The following is a 23,115-nucleotide window of genomic DNA, read 5'->3' as shown; positions in this document are numbered from 1 at the left end:
TTTGAGTGTTGGTAATCTAGAATCTATCCAGAATCAGTCAACAAACTTTTTCGTCCCAGGTCGCGTAAAACAGATTAAACATTAGCAAGGTGGACCAATCACGATATCTTGCGCAATGGAACCGACGTAACTCCAAAAACGAAGTAGGAAAAAATAAAAACTCAGCTAAAATAGGGACCACATCACAGGCATATAAGATCTTAGTTTGCACAGCAACAGCAACATATGTTAGTCATAGACGACAATATGGAGTTCTAGGTCACTGAAAAAATACTGAATTTGGGGATGGCTTACTTTACTATTAATAGGATATAAGAAAAAAACGATAAATATGTAGCCGAAACTTTGGCAAGATCAGCCTTCCTTAATGGAAGACAGAAAACACTTATGCTCTGATCTCAGGAATAAACTGCATATTCCAACAAGACAAAGCAAGGTTACACTCAGAAGTAAGAAGCTACAGTTTGAAAGTTGGCACATCAAAGTTGTAAGAATTGTTAATATCAAGGTTTTTTTAGATTATTATTATTATCAATTCCTCATAAGAGCATTTTTGGGGAAAAACGACTACTTGGAGTTTCATACATAGAATTTTTATTTTTAACCATTATTTATTGCTTGTCACTAATTAAAAAAAATAAAGCAACTATTGATTACTATAGCAACATAAATTCCTGTTCTGGCTTTAAATGAACTTTTTTGAACGAAATTCCACACAAAATAAAGATTTTTTTTAAACCTTTGAGTTAATATGATAAAGTATTAAAGTAACATATTACATCTTGTTAACTTGGTGAGTTATGTCCGGATTAAAACAAAATAAAAAAAACTCTGAGTTTATAAATTTGTCCAGCAGTAAAAAGTATTATGATTTTCATTTAAGCAGCACTTAGAAAAATGTTAATCTCTCTTTTCCAGAACAGAGTATCCAAAAATTGATTTGTGCTCAACAGATGTCGTGGGGCAGAAAATACTCGTACCGTGTGAACCGGAAGAAATCTTTAAAGCAGAATTCGGAGACAGATGGCGGAAAATGTCCTCTTTTAACAACAACTTAAATTAAAGTGGCTGATAAATCCACAGTAGGTGGAATTCAGTGGCATACCATGGACTGAATATTTTTTTCAACGACCTATTTGTACCTTATTGTTGAAAAAATTAAATTCTGATACAATCCTTTTTATTCACAGGACTGTCTCTGAGCATGGAATATATTTCATTCAGCGATTTATTTTTTACAATTTTCAACCAGTGACCTTCCAACCAACGACACATCTCAAATCAGTGATGTTTTCTGAAAAATCTTTTCTATCGGCAAAATATTTTTGAGAGTTGGAAACTGAATATTGTTTAAAACCGTTCTATCAGTGATATTCTTGAAACACTGTTCTGACAATCTACCGTTCAAACGTATTTATAAAGACTATTTTAAAGCTAAGAAATACTAAGGGGTATAACCTACCCGATTTTTGCAGTGTATCATCTTTTCTAGTAGTGTTCACTCTAGAAAAAAAAGGGCAGGGTGCTGGCCTTTGAAAGGGGCACTTTTTAAAAAAAGGGCACGATTTCAACGTGGTGCCCCCCCCCCCCAAACCAATGATGCACCACTCAAAAAGTGCTGAGCGCCCCCTGCCCCAAAAAAGAATTAAGAGGAGAAATAACACTTAAAACACCTTGCAAAATTTCAAACAGTCTAGTCTGCACCATGACCTCCTCCCCCCCCTCGATCGCCGTCACCACTGACTTTAGTATTAAATATGATTTCATCCAGAAAACGCACTTGTCTTCTGAATAAGGTTAGCTCCCTCCCCCTCCCCCCCACACACAAATGCCAACTAAGCTAAGCATATTTTCCACACTCCATAGGAACATTTAGCTAATGCCATGTTTTTCAACACTTTTCAGGCCATAATTTTAACTAATACTCATTTTTAAAAGTAAAAATTAAGGACTTTTTATGGATTCTGAAAAAATTTTAAGGACTCGTTGGGGAAATGATTAGATAATTTTAGGTATACCATTTAAAAGTTTTCCAGAGGGGGGGAGGGGCAAAGTACATTATATATATTATATATACACATGCTCAAATGCATCATTGTTTCCAAAAAGCAGGGAGAGGCACAATTGACTGGGATGTCCCCTTATCAGTGAATAAAATTTTGATGATGAGTGTAAATTCTCCTTTTTTTAAATATATTACACTTCAAATAGAATAATTAACTTAAAATACTGTGTGCAGTGCTTCAAAAATTCAGTGGTAGCAAATTCAAAACTAAAAAGACTTTATTTGACCTCTATTTCCTAGTCTTGGAGGTGTTCAAATTCATAACGCAAATGTGTTGGCAGATGTATGCGCTCCTAAATGCAATGCATAAACAGCTTGAACTAAGCTAACTAGTAAGATTTTTATCTCAGACAATTTTTATAAGAAATTAATATATCAGCATTTTAATTTAGTGATTTTTTTTAAATATATTGTATAATATTTATAAAAGAAAAAGAAACAGTGCAAGATCATTTTAGTTAGAAAAAAGCACAAGTATGTCAAAAGTATGCTTTTTATTATGTCAGTAAGTGTTTTAAATAATCTGTTATATGAATCATATACAAAGATAATAAAAATACTTAGCAAAAAGGAAAGAATTGAATGAACGCCCTGTCAATGCAATATGTTTCCATTTCAAACGGGGGAGGGGAGGGGAATGGGGGTTAAAAATCCAAGATATTAAAAAAATACCTTTGCATTTTAGCCCAGTAAGCTTTGTTCCATGTTCTTCTTAGGAAACAATCAGAAAGTTAACTTTCTAGAAACAGATGTGAAAAGATTGCTATACAATCACTAGCACTTTGTGTCCGAAAAACGGACACAAAGGGCTGAAATGTTAGGAAAATGTCTTATTCCCTCTCTCATTGTTGATTCTCAGAAGGTCAAGAATGGGAAGGAATGAAACAAAGATCTTTCCCTTCCCAGAGGACCCTACTCCTTCCCACAACCTTTCAAAAACCCACCCTCAGTAGAAGGAAGAACATGCCTTTGTTTCCTACTGATAAGCCTGTTTGAATTCTGAGAATCTCATCCCCTCTTGGCCTAGGTATTTGCTTCTCCTTTTGTTTATGGGGCCGTTTTCCAGGTTGAAATTCTAGGAACAAGGATAAGACATGGGCGTTTTTGCAGACGATCGCTGGACAAATAAAATTTCCCTGATATCGTAGCAGGTCGAAACAATGATTGAGGCATCTTTTTAAAAACACAGGGTGCAATTTCTTATTTTTGAAAAGGGCGGGGTGCATTTCGCGATCTAAAAGAAGGGCAGGGCGCTGCGCCCTTCAAAAACGGCCTAGCGGGAACACTATTTTCTAGTATCTTTTGATATTGATTTTAAGTAGGAATTTTTTCTTCTAGGAGGTTGTTTCCTTTGCTACATCACTGCTAACCATAGTTTTTAAAAATTTTGTCTGATATAATTGTGACTGAAGTTGATTTTTTTTTCCAAACCTTAAAACCTATGGCAACTGTAAAAGCAGAAATATGTAGTGCAGGTGTGCAGACGTGTGTACGATATGAAAACCAAAATCAGGTCTTCAGTTTACCAATTTTAGTCCGAACCTTACCATTAGTGTTTGAATTGAACTTTGTAGGAAGGGGCTTTCAGGTTTTAAATAATTAAGTTTTTAATGGACATTTTTTGAATTTCTAAAAAATAACAGCAAAATCATACTTCACAGATTTTCCAAAATTAAAGAAGTTTTTGAAATATTTAAAGATTACCATCAATTAATTTAAATAAACTTTTCCATTCAATGGAATCAATCCTTATAATCCTAATTATAACACATAATTATCTTTATCTTCTGCATAATAAACTTTAAAAGATTTTATAAATAGATAAATATAAAAGTAAGCCATCTAATTTATACAAGATTTTAAACAATGTGGTGAATTGTAATCCTATTCTAATTGATGAATGAAGTTTCGGTTCTTAAATAAAATTGAGTTTTGATAATATTGTAATTAAAATTATGTTCATAAATGCCATTGAAAAAAAAAAAAAGAAAGTAAAATGAAAGTTGGAGCGATTACCACTTTGCTTCTCCTTCCTTACAGAATAATAACACCAGTTGCATAATGCATGTTCTACATTTGTCTGTTTAAGTTAACTAATAAAAATTGCTGAACTTGTATCTTAAAGATATCTAAACTAATGAACTCAGTTTAGAGAAATTAGACTTCTAATAAATAAAATATACATGCAGCTGGGGAGGGGAATTGCATCATAGCATAGCCGTGTTATAATCAACAGTCAATGTTAGAATTTAATTTCCTTTTCTGAAAAATTTGTTAACTCGATTCTTTTTTTTTAAAAAACGTTTTAAGGGGACAAACAGCAAAACCATTGCATGCAAATATTGTGAGCGCTACTTAGTACCATCCTTGAGAAACTTTCCTTTGAAGAAAAGCTTCTTTTCTTCAAAGTGAAACAATGTACATGCTATATTTTTGGGAAATATGTTCATTAATAACATTGATTTTTCTTACTAATTGTGTACGTCAGGAGTGCAAGTGAAATTGAGTAAAATGTTCAGAAGAAGGTGAAATTTTCGGACACTGGACAGCCTTTCCCCTTTCCCGGAAATACTCTTCAAAACTGCATACAAAATTCAAACTATTTCAATTTATTTTAAATATATATATATAATTTTTCAGTTTTAGAATGCTGCTCGACCAAAATTTTCGGAAGTGGCAACCCAAAATTTTCGGAATTGTCAGAAATTTTGGATCACAAACACCCCGGCTTACATACAAAAGTAAAAGTTTTTACTTCTTATTCTTCATTTATGATTCAATCAAATAATTTCTTCTCATTTTCAAAAATTAAAAATATTTATTTAACAAATGTAAATAATTCAGAGACTAAAATAATTATTAACAATTATAAGACCATATTTGTGACATTTCATAATTAAGTAGGATTACATTGCACTTGAAAAGGTTTAATCACCAAATTTTATGCCAATAAACAAATGTTCCATCAACTGTCATCTTCAGTACTCTGGACATGATAAACTTTGTTGTAGCAATCTTTTTTATATGATAAGACTGGTGATGCTTTAATGGCAGCCTTTAGGTTTCTACTCTCCAAAAATGAATTCATAATAAATTTATTAAACTCAGTCACTTGTGGATGATTCAGATAAGCACTAATCTGTAAAATATAATTCATAATAAAAATCTAAAATAAAATTGTACATATTCAACTACACAGGGTAAAAGTTGCAAGAGAAATGGTGTTTCAATTTGAAAAGAAAATATACTTTTTACTTTATTTATGCAAATGGTTCATTGTAACTTTCTCTATGGCCGCACTTGATTCACTGACGCTTATAGGCCGTGACAATCACTGAAATTCCTGGCAACAAAGATGGCGCTACAGGCAATCTCTGTCTTCCATTCTTACAATCAAAAATGTCTAATCAAAAATAAACAAACTTTGAAACGGAGCCATTGATTGGTGGATACACAAGATTGGGTTCAGCACCTCTTGGAGTCAAAATACCTAACATATTAAGTTTCGAATTTGATTACAGGATTGTGTCCAGCGCCTGTTGCAGTCAAAATGGCTGATATGAAGTTTTGAATTTTTCGAGAATTTCAGGAGCAAATCATCTTAGGTTACTAGTTGCATCGGTTTAACACAGAAAATTCATAAATTGTCTAAGCCCATAAAATGTAAGCAAATCAAGTGCAGCCATGCTTAATCTAATCTTAATTTATATCAGTTCTGTTGATATAAATTAACTTTGAAGACATTTTATTCATGTTTTGAAGTATATACTCATTTCTGTCAGAAATAGTGGACTTAGAAGCTGCTGTTCATGGACAGTCATCATCAGAACTTGTTGCTAGTGGGCATTACGGAAGTTACAATTTTTAGCTGTAATCATTACAACTTAATTTTTTAGTTAACAACATATTTCCTAAGAATATGAGCAACCTAATTGTGACCCAAAAAGATAAAAATTGCATGTTTTTGAGATGTTTGATAACAGTGTCATTTTCTATCATCTTTTTTGCATTAAAAAATATTTTTAATAATAATATCTCAGAGTTTGGTTCATATAGATTGTGTGAATATTATTTATTCAATTACAAATTTTCAGAAAGATTGGTCAATAACTTTTTGAACTAGAATACCCAGCAGTTGAAAAAAGTTTCAAGAAAAACAAGTTTGAAAAAAATAAATAATAATAGCGAAAACGAGGAATTTAAAGGAATAAGTACCTTTGAGTACCTCCTGTCTAAGGCCAATCAAGGGGGCCGTTTCTCAAAATTCTTTTGTCTCGAATTTTCTCTAGTACAGGGGTATTAAGCCAGGTAATTGAATAAGGGACTACCTGAATAGTCCATTGTGGGTTGGTTACAGTGGGGCTTGGGCTTTATTTGCATACAATGTTTTTTTCAATACATATCACATAATAAATTATCTATTTAAGTTTCAAAGAAATTCAACTTTTCAAAGTGCGTGTGCCCTGAATGCTGCAGGCGACAGAGTTTTGCAAAACATATAAGCATTATTGTTGAAATGCACCCCGGCCTGCTCAACTATAATGATGTAGTATCTGATGAGGGAGAACTGCTTGCAGTTGGTAGCACCTTCTATATTGTTATTAAATTCAAAGTGTTATTTGTTTTGTTTTCAGGTTTATTTGCTTGATTAATGATTTGAAAAATGTAAAATATATCTATAAAAAATAAAGGGCATACAAACATTTCACTAAAATAGCCAAGAAAAGCAAAAGAAAAAAAAAGTCAACTTTTGGCACCTGTTCTGGCATGTGTTGAGTACACACCATCTTATTCAGAGAAAACCATCCCAGAAAAGCATTCATAGTTCACTCAAAGATTTTTCCGAATACATATTTTTTTAAAGCGTTGTGTGAACCTAAAAATTTTCATAACATTGTATTGTAGTATAATTAATGCCAAAATCTTCAATCCAGGGCTATTCTACAAAGCAGAAAAGAAAACGAAGATCATACATAATAAAGATAGCAGTGCTTCAACCCTTAGAAAATTCAATGTTTGCTATGGGTGATGCAAATTATGCTCATCTTCAGATGTGCTACAATATCATTTGCAATTAAAAAGAAATTATTTTGTATTTCTCTTTATTTATTTACAATTAAAAAACGTTTCTTTAGTGATAAGAGGAGAAAATGCTTGGAAAAGTCTAGAAATAAAAATACTTACATCCATCCATTCACAAAGTGCAATTTCTTCACTACTTTTCTTAATCTCTGAGGTGAGGGGCTTTAAATGACACACTGCATAAATGTCACTGCAGTTAAAAAGGTGCTGGTGGTGGTGCCTAAAAGCAACTACTGAAATAAAATCTGTTTCAATACCAGTTTCTTCAAAGACTTCTCTTTTGGCAGTATCTGCCAAGTCTTCTCCTGCAAGAACAGTGTTTAATTTGAAAATCAGTCAAAATGCATTTGATTTTGAGAACATACATGAAAATGTAATGGTGTGCATATAAAAACTAGTACAGTGGTAGATCAAGGGCATATCCAGGAGGGCTATGTCAGGGCCGGCTCTAGTAGTTCTCCCGCCCTAGGCGATATTGACAAGTGCTGCACTCGCCTTGAGTAATAGTATAGAATAATGACATATTGATAAAATAAAAATAATTGTAAAGTGCTTAATGTGGAGTTGTTTCCTTCAGTAAAAAGTACTACTTTTAGTCATTGAATTTGATAGAATAAGTTAAAAAAAAAAAAAAACCCATGGAGCAAGAAATAATTTTCATTTTCCCAATGCTTAATTTTTTATTAATATTTTTAAAAGTCCGATTTTGATAAGGCGTGGTCTGTACGACGTCACACTAACTTCCTTTGTGATGTTAGATGATTTACTTTGGCGCATCTGTCCGTTCCTATGTTATGATAATCAAGAAGCGAATTAAATATTGTGCTCTACACTTGTGCTATCAACCATTTTGTGGCCAGTACTTGTGAGTAAAGAAGCAAATTAAATATTGTGTTCTGTAAATGGTATCAGGGAATGGCATTTCATCATTTGTGATGTCATTGGCAAAAGCGTAAACAATGAAAGCGCACCGATTAAAATTTAATTTTTAAAAAATAATAAACTGAGGATCTGAACATTTTTTAAATAATTTGACTTGTTTTTGTTTTTAAGCATTCTCTTTCAGAAAAAAATACTTTTAAAATTTCGTAAACGACCCCATTAAAGTGAGTTTCTAGTTAACTTCCAAACTGAGTTTTGCGTGTACAAGCACTGGTACACACTTTAAATTATCTTTTTTAACATACAAGTAGTGCAACTTATAACACTGAAAAAAAAAATTTCAAAAGACTTCTAAATTATGCAATTTGCCGCCTCTAAATTTAAATTAAATTTCTTGTTTAATTCCGATCTATGTATTGTCCAAGCGCTGTTATACACTCTAAATCATTAATTTTTTTAGAATTGAAGCAGTGAATTTTATGATGCCTAAACAGATATTCATACTTTTAAAAAAAGTTTCATTTTTGAAATTTTAGGGATGTATCCCTACTGAAGCATGGGGAATTTTCCTTCTTTGACCATAGAAAAGGATTAAACTGAAAATAACTATATCCCTATATGGACAGAATAGCTAACCTAGAAAACTTCCTAATAAAAAGATAATAAATAAGTACGCTGAGATTTTTTAACTTTTTCTACTTTTTTTTAAATTTGAAATTAAAAGGAAATGATGAAAATTTTATGTATGACAGTCGAAAGAATGATTACATTAATGCTTTTTCTACAAACAATGGCTTGATTAACGACACCTTTTTCAGCAAAAATCAGAAAAGATCTTTATCTGTTCTATAAAGTTAAGCTTTAATGGTAACGTGTGCCAAAAAGTAAAAAAAGTTACAAATTTCTTGAAAGCGAATGAATTTTATTGCCTATAAACTTCTAGAATTCCAAGAAGAAATTGAGAAAGGAAAAATATAAGAAATTTTTTTTTCAGTTTCATCGTTAAAAGTCTGTAAAAGTTAAATTTCGGGTCTTAGGTAGCGCTTGGAACTTCCACACCGCAGATAAGAGGGGGCACGTCAACTCAGCCCTTCATCTTTTCAGTGGGTTGAAATGTACCAAGAGTGTTTGGAAAATAAGTCCCAGGGTTCTGTGTTCAGTTGACCACCTAACCAGAACATCAGCCTTGCACCCCAAAGCCCCTTATCTTGTAAAGTGGGATGGGCACAGAAGGCCTTGCCCCGTGGGCTGTTTTGCCACTGAGTTTAGTTTAAAAGATAGATTTATCAATGGCAATATTCTTTCCTAAATATATGAATACAGTTCTAAGAGCCAATTAGGTATCATTAAGCAACAAAAAGTTACATCAAATTGATCCCTTAATATGCAGTTTTGTTTCAGAGACGGATGCCTTATTTATCAAATCACAATTCTAGTGAGCTCTGTTTGCTGCACAGTGATTTGAGGCATTGACTTCTTGATGAATTCACTTTTGAAGCAATTAACAGATATAGTGATGACTAACATCATTTTTTTTTTCATATTTTTCAAGTAATGAGCAATTGTTGTTAGAGAATAGTTATGTCAGGTGTCTACTTGCTTTCAAAGTAAACCAACGACTTTACGTTTTTATTTTTATGATAATAGAATATTGAAGTTGTCGGTTAGAAGTAATCTGTGAAGAGCAGTCTAAGACATCCATGCTGACTTCAGTTGACTTTAAATTACAGAAAATAGTGAGCAATTGACTTATAGTTGTAGCATGTTCACACCTGACTTGCCGTTAATATCACTCTGAATTTTGATCACCAAGTGTATCAAAATATATAGGATATACCTAGCTTAGGGCAAAGGCATTAAATGCCTGTTTTAAGCAAAAAACAACAAAAACCAAGCCTGCATGTAAATACATAATTTTCTCCAAACCATAGAGGGCGGCAATTGTTCCATCCCAGGCCTGTGGAGAGCCATGGTGGGCCCTTGTCAGTTTGATCACTGGGCCGCCTTCCACTGATAAAACTTATAAAATTACAACGATTCCAAACCGGGCTAGTTTCTGACTAGGATGACATAGCCTCTTGTCGACCCTGTTCCCTCCCAACTTTCCTAAATGATGAGCCTGTGAGGGATTTAAAGGATAGCTTCACATTGTAGAGTGTGCTACATTAACAATGTTTATTTCAATGCAGTAGTTAAATGAACAATAATAAAAGTAGAATTACCTGGATCTCCATACCCTCCTGGTAATTTCCAATGAGGTGTGGCATGATATTTTTCTTGGATCGTCAAAACTTGGTTTTGATCATTTATGACCATGCCCCCAACACCTATTTTACGTTGGGAAAATTAGGAAAGAAATATTAAGACCAGCACAAGGAAGTTATTGAGCAAAACAATATTTTTGTTTAAATTCTAACACATGAAAAGGTTAAAATAAAATCTTCAACAAATAAATAATAGTAATAAATTCAATTGAAACACAACAATGTTTTAGCATTTGATTCTCTTCTAATGCCAATAGAATGCTTGAGTTTATCAATACACCTATTTCAAACTAATCTAAGAGAGTTTTATATAGAAGCTTGGTTAAACCTAACTTGGAGTATGTTCTTCAGTTTTAGTCTCCTTATCTTACGAAAGATATTTCTTTCTTGGACAGGTTCAAAGATGGGCTACTAGACTAGTAACGGGCTTCCAGATTTAGCTTATGATACCAGACTTAAAAGACCTTATATATAGCCTGGAGCCAAGAAGAGTCAGAGGGAACATGATTCAGCTGTTTGAATTTGTCAGAATGAAAGATTTTAATGGGTTAAAATTTTGCACGGAAAGCAAGATGAGGTTTCATTGTTTTCATCTCTTTAAATCTCAGTCCAGCCTGAAAATTAGGAAAAAATACTACTTTAGTAGAGTTGTGTGCACTTGGAACAGGGAACAGCTTACCAGAAGAGGCTGTAAAGAGTAAGGGAGTAAATAGTTTGAAGAGCGCCATTGATCTTCATTGGAAACTCACACTGATTAGGACCAACCTAGCTGGCCACAGAACCTGTTGTTGGTCATCAAGAGTTGTACAGTAGATCCTCGTTTTATGAGGGGGTTACAATCCACGGAAATGCCACGTAAAATGAAACCACGTAAATTGAGACCTAATAATAGCGTTAACCTAGGGGTTAGGTTCCGTAGATGAAAAAAAAAATCCATTCTAGTGATAGATAAATATATATAATAAGTTTAATATGTACTTATTCCAATACATACGCACAAGTGCATAAAGGAAACATAAATTAACTTAGGGCTAATTAAAAAGAGCTATTTATGTTATTCTTTTGGCATACAATAAAAAAAATTCTCTGTAGTTTGATGTGGGGCATTAATGCACCCATGATCATTCGCTTAATCTCCATGATGCGATCTTCCTTCACTAATAAATCAGATCATTAGTCGTTGTCGAGGAATGGCCCAAAATTTTCAGTGAAAGCTTTTGGTTGTGTGTCATTGATGTTCTCATTGGTTTTGTTCTCCCTTTGTCACTTTTAAAAGTTCTTCCTGTGAATTCTAATTTGTGCGAGTTTAATAACTTTACTTCTGGAAAGTGCTCTGGAACCAATCACAAAAAATGTGCCCAATTGCCAAAGCTCGCTAGTTAGCACATCAAAATACAGTTTATTACGTGTCATCTACACTCTCAGGAGTTGGGATTTTGAAAGAGAGGGAAATTTTATCTGTTTGCAATGCCGCATCCGCGTAAAATCGAAACTCATCCACGCAAAATGAGGGTCTACTGTTTATTTGTATAAATAACACGCTTATATGAATGCCATGGGAGAAAAAATCTCACATCGTTGTGGAGCCAGTACAAAGCTCCACAGTGTCTCCCTCCTTAACAACTTGGGTTAATTGTTTCAAGGTTTGCACCTCTAAAGTCCTACCATCATCTCCTATCAACTAGAATTGTGACTCATCTGACCAAGAACACTTTCCCAGTTATCTAGGGTCAACTGATGGGTTCACAAGTCTACCTGAGGTGGTATAGATACTGATAAGATGCTAATAAAGGCATTGAATACACGTCTGTTACTATATCGAGGCATGATCTTGGTGGTTGATGAAAAGCAAAGCAGTCATAATTTCCAAATTAAAATAATATTTAAAATCCTAGCAATAGGGTGAAAACATAATGCAAAAATAAATACTTTATGTCTTGAACATAAACTTTGAAATAATATTAATGGTCACTAAACACTTAACTTCACCGTTTGGAGAAATAGTAATCCATTAAATCAAATAAAGTGGTCACACAATATATTGGCATGTAACATTCAAGACAGTGCTAAACACTACAATATGCATTTACATTTAAAAAAAAATTTCACAAGCATTAACTCTTATTGTTTACAGAAAGGATAATCGATTAAAATATCATTGGAGTTCATTCTGATTTGACATTTAACTGTTAAATTTGTTAGCTTGACTGTATTTAATGCTTATCTTTAAGCTGTGTTTAAAATGGAAAAATAATTTTAAACACAGCTTTTAACTTTTGGCTGTAAATTGAAACAGCCATAAAGCTCTTCTTTTAAATAAGCAATTTTAAAACTTTTAAGTTAATGTTCATGATGTGTACAGGAGTTTAAATTATGATAGAACGTTATGATTTCTAAAGAACATTTTTATTGGTAGTTAAAAAAAAGGTATGAAACTAATAAATAACGAGCTGATGTGTGCATCGCATGATTTCCTTTTACACCAATTTAATGTTATTTCTCCATTATTGGCAATTTTAATGTGATTCCATAGTTAACTCCTTAAATATCACCAACAATGGCCAAATTGATACCAGATTTTCAAAAAAAATTAATTTTTTTTTCAAAATCGCCAAATTTATCGCCAAGTTGGCGACAAAACTTGGGGACCAAAAGACTGGCAATATATTGCTGTGTCCGCCAAATTATAACACCATTTGAATTTGCATTGAAATTAAAAATGATTCCCCCCCCCCAAAAAAAAAGGTGCAAAAGACCCCTTTAGAAACACTCGAATACAACCAAAAGGGGAGGTGCACAACTACACCCCACTAGGAGTTTATGTACCAAATTTCAACTTTCTAGGACATACTGTTCTTGAGTTATGCGACATACATCCGCACATACAAACGTACGTCACGAGAAAACTCGTTGTAATCAACTTGCGGATTGTCAAAAGGAATATTTCGTGAGTCGATAAATTCTTAGGCACTTATCCACGTGTGGTTGGGTTGAAAAAAAACCTCAACATTCATTCAGAGGTGAGCAAAATGGAAATTAAGGCCGATTTTTGAGTGAAATTTTTTTCGCGAAAACAATACTTCCTTTGTTGTAAAAGGAAATAAAAAATTGATAATGGTCAAAAAGGATAATGATATGCTTCATGAAAATATTTATCAATACTTTGACTGCCTCGGCTTTCATATAGAATAGGCAGTGAGGTTTATGTTGGGACACAGATTATCACATATGACAGCCATGGCGTTTCAACCCTTTAGACCTTGGCTATCAAAAACAATATCAATTACATGAAAATCAAATTGGAATTTGATTGTTAGGCTGTCTGGGATGTGTTAGGTATAAGCGGCTGATGGAAATTCATACATGAGCCAATTCTAAGAGCTAAGATTTGTGGAAAATAATAGAAAACTTAACCTAACAAAAAAAAAAAAAAAAAAAAAAAAACCTAAACAAGGTAATAGAAAACATAATTATATAAATAAAATAAAATAATATAATAGAAAAACAAAATTTTGAAAAAATAATAGGAAAAAAAACTATAATCTCCCAAGTTCACCCTTTCATATATTGAAACAATTTTTTGATTTTATAGATAACACTGTGGGGACTCTAGGTCAGTGGGACTCCGGGACTCCACTTCAGCCTTTTACAACTCCAGATAATCATTGGTAATTGGCAGAGAACATGGGCACGCTACTCAAATCGGCTCAGTAGAAAAGCGAGCGGAGATAACACACGTGCGCCCAGTCGAAGGGGAGTTCTCTTGGAGCGTGTGCAGTGTGTGTTCGCTCGGCAGTGAACTTTGTTGCTGAGTCGAGTTGAGTAGCGCATGCGTGTTCCATGCCAATTACGGATGATTATCTGGAGTAGTAAAAGACTGAAGTGGAGTCTGGAGTCCCACTGACCTGGAGTCCCCACAATACTATAAAAATATTAATCAAAAAAAAAATAATAATTTTAGTGATAAATGACAAATTTAGCAGCCTAACAAAAAAGATAGCCATAGCCACTCACGGAAGGATTTACACTAACTTTTGTGGGATGCTTTGGCTATCATTTTTCGTAGATAGGATGAAAATCTCCCCATCTGTTCCAAAATGAGTCATATTGAAAAATATTGTTTATACAAGATGTTGCAAAACTAATGGTACATACCAAAAAGGATGATAGACCTTGCCAAAACAAACAACTTTCACGATGGAATGTGAAGTTGGAAAGCAAACGGCGGGCAAAGAGAGTATACTTGGGTTGGCAGAAATGGGGAATGCAATAAAGACCAAGAACAACAATATGAAGACAAAGAACCATTATTTTAGTTTTATAACTACGTTATTTAGATTGACACAAGTACTGTATCTTTCTCCAGCAGGTGTTGCCTGATTCATGAACATGTTCCAGCAAATGTTCTAGACATCATATCATTCCAACATGACGGAACACCAGCTGATTTTTCCAGGAATGTGCGAAAGTACCTGGATACTGCCTTTCCGAACGGATGATTGGCCGTGAAGGAAGAGTCTATTGGCCTCCCAGATCTTCTGATTTGTTCTACTTAGATTTTTTCTCTGGGGACAGCTAAAAAGTGTCATGTAGGAGACGACCATCCCATCGTGTAACCAGAAGAACTTTCCCGAAAAAGCGCCGCAGCTGCAGACCTTTATGATATGAAATGAATATTCAGTGCTGGATTTGGAAGTGTGGAGGCCCCGAGGCAACGAAGGAGTGGAGGCCCCTAATCAGGGTTCAAAAAGATCATCATATTTTCGGAAATATCCGATACTTTGATATAAATCCGAATATTTTGATATATATGATTATATCCGATATTTTCGACCCGTGAAAGTTAGGATATTTTGTAAAAATTTCATTGTGGGGGGCCCCTTTGTTGTGGAGTCCCTGGGGCAGTAGCCAAGCTTGCCCTCCCCTAAATCCGGCCCTGTGAATATTCTAAGTGCGAGTTATTCAATGCATTGCTGATGTGAAGTTTGTTTTGCAGCTGGCAGATGCGCATTTGAGCATTTGTAATAAACAAAGATTCTTTGTCTTCATAATGTTGTTCTTGGTCTTTATTGCATTCCTCATTTTTGCAAACCAAGAACCCTCTCCCGGCACGCTGTTTGCTTTACAACTCAACATTGTATTTTGAAAGTTGTTTGTTTTGGCAAGGTTTATCCCCCCTTTTAGTATGGACCATTAGTTTTGCAACACCCTGTACATATACTTTTATGTTGAAAAAAAAAATAAAAATTACACAAAGCAACTTTTTGGCCCTGTAGTAAACATTTGCAATTTTCCCTTGGCAGTCCAAGTGTCAAGTTAATTGAAAACAATTTTGTAGAAAATTTGAAGCTAATTAATCTTACCAATATGTGTATGAGGGTATTGTGGAAGTAGATTTGGCTCATCCTTGGGCAACCATCTGGTCAGCATAACATAGGAAGTTTTAGCATGATGAAACAAGAATTCATGCTAAAAGTATTACACAATATATGTATTTTTTAAGCATAACTACAGAAGTGTATGGATGTCTCCTTGTAATGCAATGCAAAATCAGGGAAAACTAATGCTTACCTTGACTAAAATAGGGATATAAGAAGAGTTTGAAATGTTGACTTTGAACCAAATTCCTCTGACTCCTTTTTCAATCCAATCAGATAATGATTCTACAAAAAGAAAAACCAGGCATTAAACAATTTATTTTTCTAGACTAGTATACATAATTTCCAATAAATCCATCAAAGATAATCTATTTCAGCAAAAAATCTCATTATATTTTGCTGTTTACTCTGTCTGAACTGTGTCTTACTACTGTAAACCTACATAAAAACACTTGGCCATCATTAAACATAGAGGAAAAAGATAGCTTTGGAACTTTAACTTTAGATTTGAAAGTTATTTCTTTAACCTTGATTCAGTGACATCATGGTTAATCATTTTCTTTTACAATGATTTTACTGTTTTATATTTAGAGGATTTTTTGGGCAAAAGAAAACAACGCAGAATAATTACATACTTTTCTACCCCAAACAAGATTAAAATACAAGGTACAAATGTTAAAAATCCACATACCCTACAAACTTAGTTTTGAATTCACACCGGTTGTATCCAGTGCTGTACAGTAAACTCCGGATTATCGGCGGTTGGATTATTTGCAAGTCTTTTCACTTTTTTTTAACAGTAATGACTTACAACTAACCGACTTTTTTGTAAAAATTTAAGATGTGAACTAATATTATAGTCATTTAAACTTTGCTGATGAAAGTCTGATTTAATTTTTCAAAAACTTCAAAAATTAGTTAGAATTATAGTGACATTAAAAAACATGAATAATAGAGCTTCATAAAAAATTAGAGAGTTTTAATACTTTCTCTGAGTCTGTGTTGCATATTCTAGGAGTGAAATAATTTATTTCGTTTCCAATTTTATTGATCTGTATAAATCTCCAGTTTGGCAAACCGGATTTTAACCAACTCCAACAGACAATAGTCTACATTAATTTATATTAGCAGGCTTATTACCCAAATTTCTCTAGTTAAAAAAAAAAAAAGAAATCTTCATAAAAGTTAAGAGACAGTACTTACTAGTCAACTTGCTTTCAAAGTCACTGTCAGATAGAGATAGATCTCTTGTATCAACTGTCATTCCATTGTAACTAAAATATAATCATATGCACTCTTTACAAAGAAAACATTAATCCAAATGCATGTTTAAACAAATTCAAGTGAAAAACAAATGTCCCACAAAAAAAGTACTCTCATAGCAGTTTATTATTTTTTAAAAAATTTTTGTAAAAATGTCATTTTGCTATGGGATAATTGAAAATATTTAACGTTAAAACTAAAAGGCAAGAAAGAATTTTAATCTCTTGAAAGGACACAGGACATTAACAGGCTCTTGAGCCAGTGGAAAAGTTCTGGAATAAAGGTTAGCTTACAGATGTGAATAGGGTAGTTCTCAAAAGGTAGGAACAAAAACGTTACTTTTGAGCCATTTTTAAAATTTTGGAATTTGAAATCAATTTTGCTTTTATTGCACAGCATGTACACCTAGAACATCATACACAAACATAAAAAGACAGCAGGTATTTATAAAAATTAATAAATAGCAAATTTAATTATCGGTCTGTAGGTAACAGATTTTGGACATACAGTTGTCCAGTAGGTAGCAGATTTTAGACATCATCATAATGAAAGTTTCAGTTTTTGAACTTTTCCAATGAAAATTTTATCTATTTTTAAACTCTTCAATGAAAAATAGAGGATTTATGAAGTAGATGAATGAATTTATATACTGGCCTTAAAATAATAAAATTTTGTTATGGTTTCGTAGAATCCGAAAAAAACCCCATCCATTTTGCCAGCACAGGTGATAAAGTCCTCAAAACCGACGCTGTTGGAGAAAACCTTAATTCCTCCTTTTAACCCTTTGCTTATCGTATGTTGTGAGTTGTCGCCAATCAGGGTTTGCTTGGCGTTTTTTTGTCGCCTTTGTTTACTATTTATTACAATCATAACTTGAGTTTCTACTGTTATTTATATAATGTTCAATGCATAACGTATTAATTGTGCAAAATACCAATGGATTAAAGAAATTAACATTATAATAGCCTTTTTTATTAAGGTTACAAGACAGAAGATCATATTATAATATTAAATAAATTGACAGAATTATCGGAGTCTAGATCGTAACGCAATTTGGACATCTCACATATATGTTTAAGAAAAATGATTTTGCTTCAAAGATACTGCCTAAAAACATATGAAAACACTTTAAAATGATTAACAATTGATTTTGAGGATCAAAAAATACCTTTAAAACATATAAATCATGTATTTAATACTTAAATAATAGCATTGCTAAGATCGTAACTTTTGGACATACATGAAAAACTTCCAACTTCCTTTTTTTCTAAAATTTTTTACACAATAAATAATCTGTCTTTAATTTTTTAATTTGTAGAAAATATTATCAAAAAATATTCAGTTTGAGATTTATACCCTTAATTTTTTTTTAAACGTTTGGAAATAATTTTTTTTTTTTTTTTGATGGTACATTTGCTCAGTTAACGCTTTGAAAGTCCAAAATTGTGCCTTTTAGCAAAGAAAATATTTTTTAAAGGGTATTTGAAAAGCATTTTTTCCATAATTTATGTCAATTCTTGTCTCTATACAGTATTATTATTTAACTCAAAAATTTTTGAGTCAATTAAAATGAAAGTTATTTGGTGTTGAAGCTTCAAAGTTGAGGTCTGTGTTTGCTCCCACCTTTTGAGAACTGCCCAATATACTTCATTTAAAATAAAACTCAGACAGATTAAACCAAATGATCTATACCTAGTATAAAACTGTTTTAGTTCAAAATAAACTTAACAAAATAAGACAGACACAAAAAAAAATGTTTTTAAATTTAATTGAAATTTTTTTTTCATTAAAAAAAATTATGAGTGTCATGCCACTTACAACTTTGTAGCACAACCTTGCACAACACAAAGTGCACCTGTTGAAAAATTGACACTGATTTTTACTAGAAAGGAACCTAAACATGATTTTGAAACAAATTATAAAATCTAATGAGTATTTAAAAACTTAAGAAGAAAACTCTCTTGTATTTTCACTTACTATGTTCTTTTTCTGCTTTTTTTACATAGTAATAGATCATTGAGTCAAATTTTTTCAACGGATTTTTTTCCAATCAAGTAATCTGTAAAACTAAAATTTATCCAAATCTGAAATATTCCAATTTGGATCTCTGGTTGATTTGATGCGAATGGTCAATACCTATAGCAGAAAAATTAGTATATCTCTGATTAAAATGTCATCTATAATCAAAATGGATAGGGGAGCAAGGCTTGTTATAGCTTAATTTGCTAGTCAGCTCATGGTAGCTCAGCTCCTTAATTTAATTATTTGTTTCTTCATTTTAGAGATGAAATGAAGCTTCGGCCCATTGCACAGAAGCTTCGGCCTGGCCGAATCATGTACTGTGATTTGGCAGCTTCAGCGTGAAACATATTATGTTGTGAATTCTCTTTTACAATTATTATTACAGAAGATATTTCCTTTCAAATTCAAAATTGTACCAAATGATAAATCATAACAGAAATGTTTATTTAATTTTAAAATTTGTTTGTATTGAGCCTTAGAACCAGGGTTCATTTAACAATTAATAAAATGTTTATTAAGAATATATTCCATTGAAAGTTACATTACATTATACAGTGAAACCTGTGTAAGTTGACCACCTGCGGTGCACTACTTAAGTGGTCAACTTAAATAGGTGGTTAACTTTACAGGTTTTATTGTATTTAGTTTATAATTTTATTGCAAACAAAGCAAAGCAAAGGTAAAATCTTAATTGATGATACACATTATTTAAAAAAGTGCAGTAAGCCAATAATGTTGAAAAAAAAAAGAGTAGTAAAGTGCATGCAAAAATTTAAGGGGCATATCACAAATAACTATTACAGGCTGCCCTCCCTATTGTTTACCTAACGTCCCAGACATTTACCCTGCATTTTAAAAATCTTGGATCCCCTTCAGGCTGGGCCCCAAGCCAATACAAGTGTCCTTTCTCCCCGTCCCCTCTCCTGTGCACTAGGGTGGTTCGAAAAATCGTTTTGTTTATTTCGGAATCACGTTACCTCTCAAAAGTTGCATTTTGGTATTCTCAATTGGGGAAAAATAATTTAAAAAATCAAATTTGGCATCTTCAGTTTGCGCATGAGGCTGAAAGTTCGAAAAATATGCTAAAAATTGAATTATTCAAAAAATAATAAAATTAGTTTCTTTTGTATTTTTTTATAATGCATCAGCCATAATTGTCAAGTATAGCGTAGTTTGAACCAAAAAAACATTTTATAACTTTTACGTAAGATTTTTAGTTTAAGCACAGGCCTTAGATTGGGCAGGAGATTTTAGCCCAATTGGAGGCCTATGTGCAAACGAAAGATCTTACGTAAAAGCTGTAAAATAATTTTCAGGTTCAAACTACACTATTTTCTGTTGCATTATAAAAATACTTAAAAAATGATTTTATTATTTCTTGAAAAATTCAATTTTTAGCATATTTTTTCAAACTTCCAGCCTCATGCACGAACTGAAGATGTCAACTTAAGAGTTTTTTTTATTATTTCCCCCCAATTGAGGATACCAAAGTACAACTTTTGAGATGTAATGTAATTCAGAAATAAAGAAATCGTCTTTTTCGAACCACCCTACTGTGCACGTCCCTGGTTATGCATTTGTTGTACATGCAATTCTAAAACTCAACATACAGAGCAGCCAAAGCTTTGGTATTCGGCGCTTCAGCCAAATTGCGCTTTGTGCTATCTCTAATTCTTTTCCAGCAATTTTTTACACTACACTTAACTCTTGCGATATAGATATGACCAAAAGCTCTGACGACTATAATTTGAAGAAAAAGTCAAAAGGTACATTCCAATTACAAATTAAGTACCCCTCCTCCCAGCCTCGCACAATTCATAAGCCCTAGGGTCGGATTTAGACTTAACGGGGCCCTAAGCTATTTCAGGTATGGAGCCCTTTTGTAGTTTGTACAACGTTTCTCTCGGTGCTGCAAGAGGCATTTTTTAATTTTTTTGCCTTTACTATTTTGTCTCTTTCCTCTGATACATTCAGCAATACCCTTACTTGGTTGCTTTCCCCGATGTCCTGTTTGGATTGAACTTAAGATGGGGAATGGTATCATGAGAGTGACCCAGGACTCCCCTTTAAGTGGAGTATAGAAAACTCCCAACTGTCAAGGGCTTCTCCCCTGGAGGAAATTTTGAAAAATAGTGTAAAATTCAAAGCCGTATTAAATGTTGTTGGAACTACAAATATATCAGGACAGAAATAGGCAAACAAAACTTTTTAAAGTTATATTCTCTTTTGAAAATTAAGATAACACATAGTAAAAATTGGTTTTGATTTGACAAACCAATGACAGTAGTTAACAGAGAGAAAGAGTGCGAGAAGAAAAAAGACAATTCATTGTTACTTGCTCACATTGGCTTCCGGTACAATTAGTTTTTAATCAGCCCTCCAACCCACCGACAAATACAACAATGAATTAAATATAAAATGATCAATAGTGAAAAAATGCTTTAAAATAAATGGTGTACAGTTTTAGAAAATATGTAATGAGAGAGTAATATACTGCCCATTTGAACGATTTCTAATGTATACACTTGATAAGAAAAAAATTGGAGCCAGTTTGCTTGGGACTTTCAAAGACTTACTAGCTAATTATTTTCAAGAACTCTAGAACAATTAAAATAATTGAAGGCACTTCACTTGTACATCCCAGTCTCTAATATTTTGGTACTTGATTGTAAATGCTTACAGTATTGTACTAACTTTGCTAGAAACAGCTATTTTAAGTTTAAAAGAAAAAAGAAACAATTAATTTCTCATGACAACAACTTTGCTTCAGTTGGAAGTGGGGCAAAAAACGAAAAGGAATAGAGGTTTGTATATTTTTTTTGCTGCTAAGCAGATTGACAATATGCAGATGAAGTAAGCAAAAAGCAAGCAATAAAAAAATAATTTCCAAAATACTGCTTTCGGAATTATATACATAGCAAGATATGAAACATGTGAGTCACAAAAATTTGTAATGTGTTTCAGAAACGTGAAAACCATGTTTTTTTCATTTTTAGTGCAGGATGTAGCAAGGAGCTGAAATTAATATATATTGGCATTTCTTCTCCCTACCCCCTTCCATTTGTGGTTTGTAACCACTTTTCCAAATTTTCAAGCACTACCAAATGAAATTTATTTTCTCAAGTACTTCTTTTTTTCTTTGGAACGAATCATGCTAATTTCTGGGAGTTGGGGGGCCCTAACAAAGCGGGGGCCCTAAGCTATAGCTTGCTTAGCTTGTACATAAATCCAGGCCTGATGAGCCCACTTCTTATTTTGATGTTGCTCGGCCACTACTTCAATTTTCTTTTTGATCCCATCAGACAGAGGTCAGGCAGATATACAATGTTAAATTATAGCAACTTACAGATCATGCTTAGCGAAAAACCCCTGAGCTGAATTTCGTGATTCTGCTGCCATGGAGCTGCGGTATCTGTTTCTTGAAATGTGACAGGAAATTCTCAAAATCTGAAAGAGTAAATGAGGAAGAAATGTCAGTAATAATGAAGAGAAATATCAATTAACGGAATAAAAAATCAATTACAATCATAAGAAACAGAATAGTCGAAGTTTAGCTCGAAATTGTTTGAAATAATCCAACAAATTCGAGCAAGATGCAGAAGAATTGCGAATCAGACTGACAGGCTGCCTGTGGAACCAGCTAAATCATGCAAAATTTTTAGCGTACGAAACATAAAACATTTTGGAAATATTGCATTAAAAGAAAGTCAAAATCTTTATTTACGTTTTTAGAAAATACAAAAAGAGCAGACATCACAGTAGAGGAGAGTTGCATGAAGACTACTTTGAAGTACTCGCTTTATAAAAGATATATTAAACAGAAATGTATGAGCTTGATTATCAAAATTAATTAAACAGGCCATTCTTTGTAGGTAAATATCTAAATATGTCAATAAACATGTTCTTTATATTAAGCTTACGTTCGACGAGCACGACCGGTAGCGACCGGTTAGTTGTCATTTGACAGCTAATGATCACGTGCTCCAATCAACCAATCAAATGGTAACCGATGTAACCGGTAACTTACCGGTAGACCGGTGAGGTGGTTAGCGAAAGGAAGTGGTTAAAATGCCTTCTCGCCAAGCACCGAATTTGAACTGAAGGTTGGTAATTTGGCGTGATTTCGGTCGAAGGTTCGAAATATTGTAGGTTTGCTGTA

The 23,115-nt window shown here is 33.1% G+C and overlaps 1 protein-coding gene across 1 annotated transcript; it reads right to left on the bottom strand.

Annotated features, from left to right (window-relative positions):
• Positions 1 to 4,912: 4,912 nt before the first annotated feature.
• On the bottom strand, positions 4,913 to 22,700 carry LOC129220543 (uncharacterized). Its single transcript, XM_054854973.1, has 8 exons — positions 22,681 to 22,700; positions 22,303 to 22,403; positions 16,875 to 16,945; positions 15,865 to 15,956; positions 15,657 to 15,762; positions 10,252 to 10,356; positions 7,250 to 7,452; positions 4,913 to 5,204 (listed from the first exon to the last, which is right to left on the bottom strand). The coding sequence occupies exons 2-8, from the start codon at positions 22,353 to 22,355 to the stop codon at positions 5,031 to 5,033; spliced, it is 804 nt and encodes a 267-aa protein (XP_054710948.1). The 5' UTR covers positions 22,356 to 22,403; positions 22,681 to 22,700; the 3' UTR covers positions 4,913 to 5,030.
• Between the last annotated feature and the right edge of the window lie 415 nt (positions 22,701 to 23,115).

Source organism: Uloborus diversus, chromosome 4, assembly GCF_026930045.1.
Source record: "Uloborus diversus isolate 005 chromosome 4, Udiv.v.3.1, whole genome shotgun sequence".
NCBI classification, from domain to species: domain Eukaryota; kingdom Metazoa; phylum Arthropoda; class Arachnida; order Araneae; family Uloboridae; genus Uloborus; species Uloborus diversus.
Note: the sequence above shows the minus strand (reverse complement) of the source record. Positions and strands in the feature narration are given on the sequence as shown.

Bases quoted from the DNA above. Each gene is read 5' to 3' on its own strand.
- LOC129220543 (XM_054854973.1), bottom strand. From the start codon at position 22,355: ATGGCAGCAGAATCACGAAATTCAGCTCAGGGGTTTTTCGCTAAGCAT. The intron at 15,763-15,864 runs GTAAGCATTAGT...TAATACTTTTAG, and splicing joins ATATCCCTATTTTAGTCAAG to CATGAATTCTTGTTTCATCA. The intron at 5,205-7,249 runs GTAAGTATTTTT...TATATTTTACAG, and splicing joins CACTTTGTGAATGGATGGAT to ATTAGTGCTTATCTGAATCA.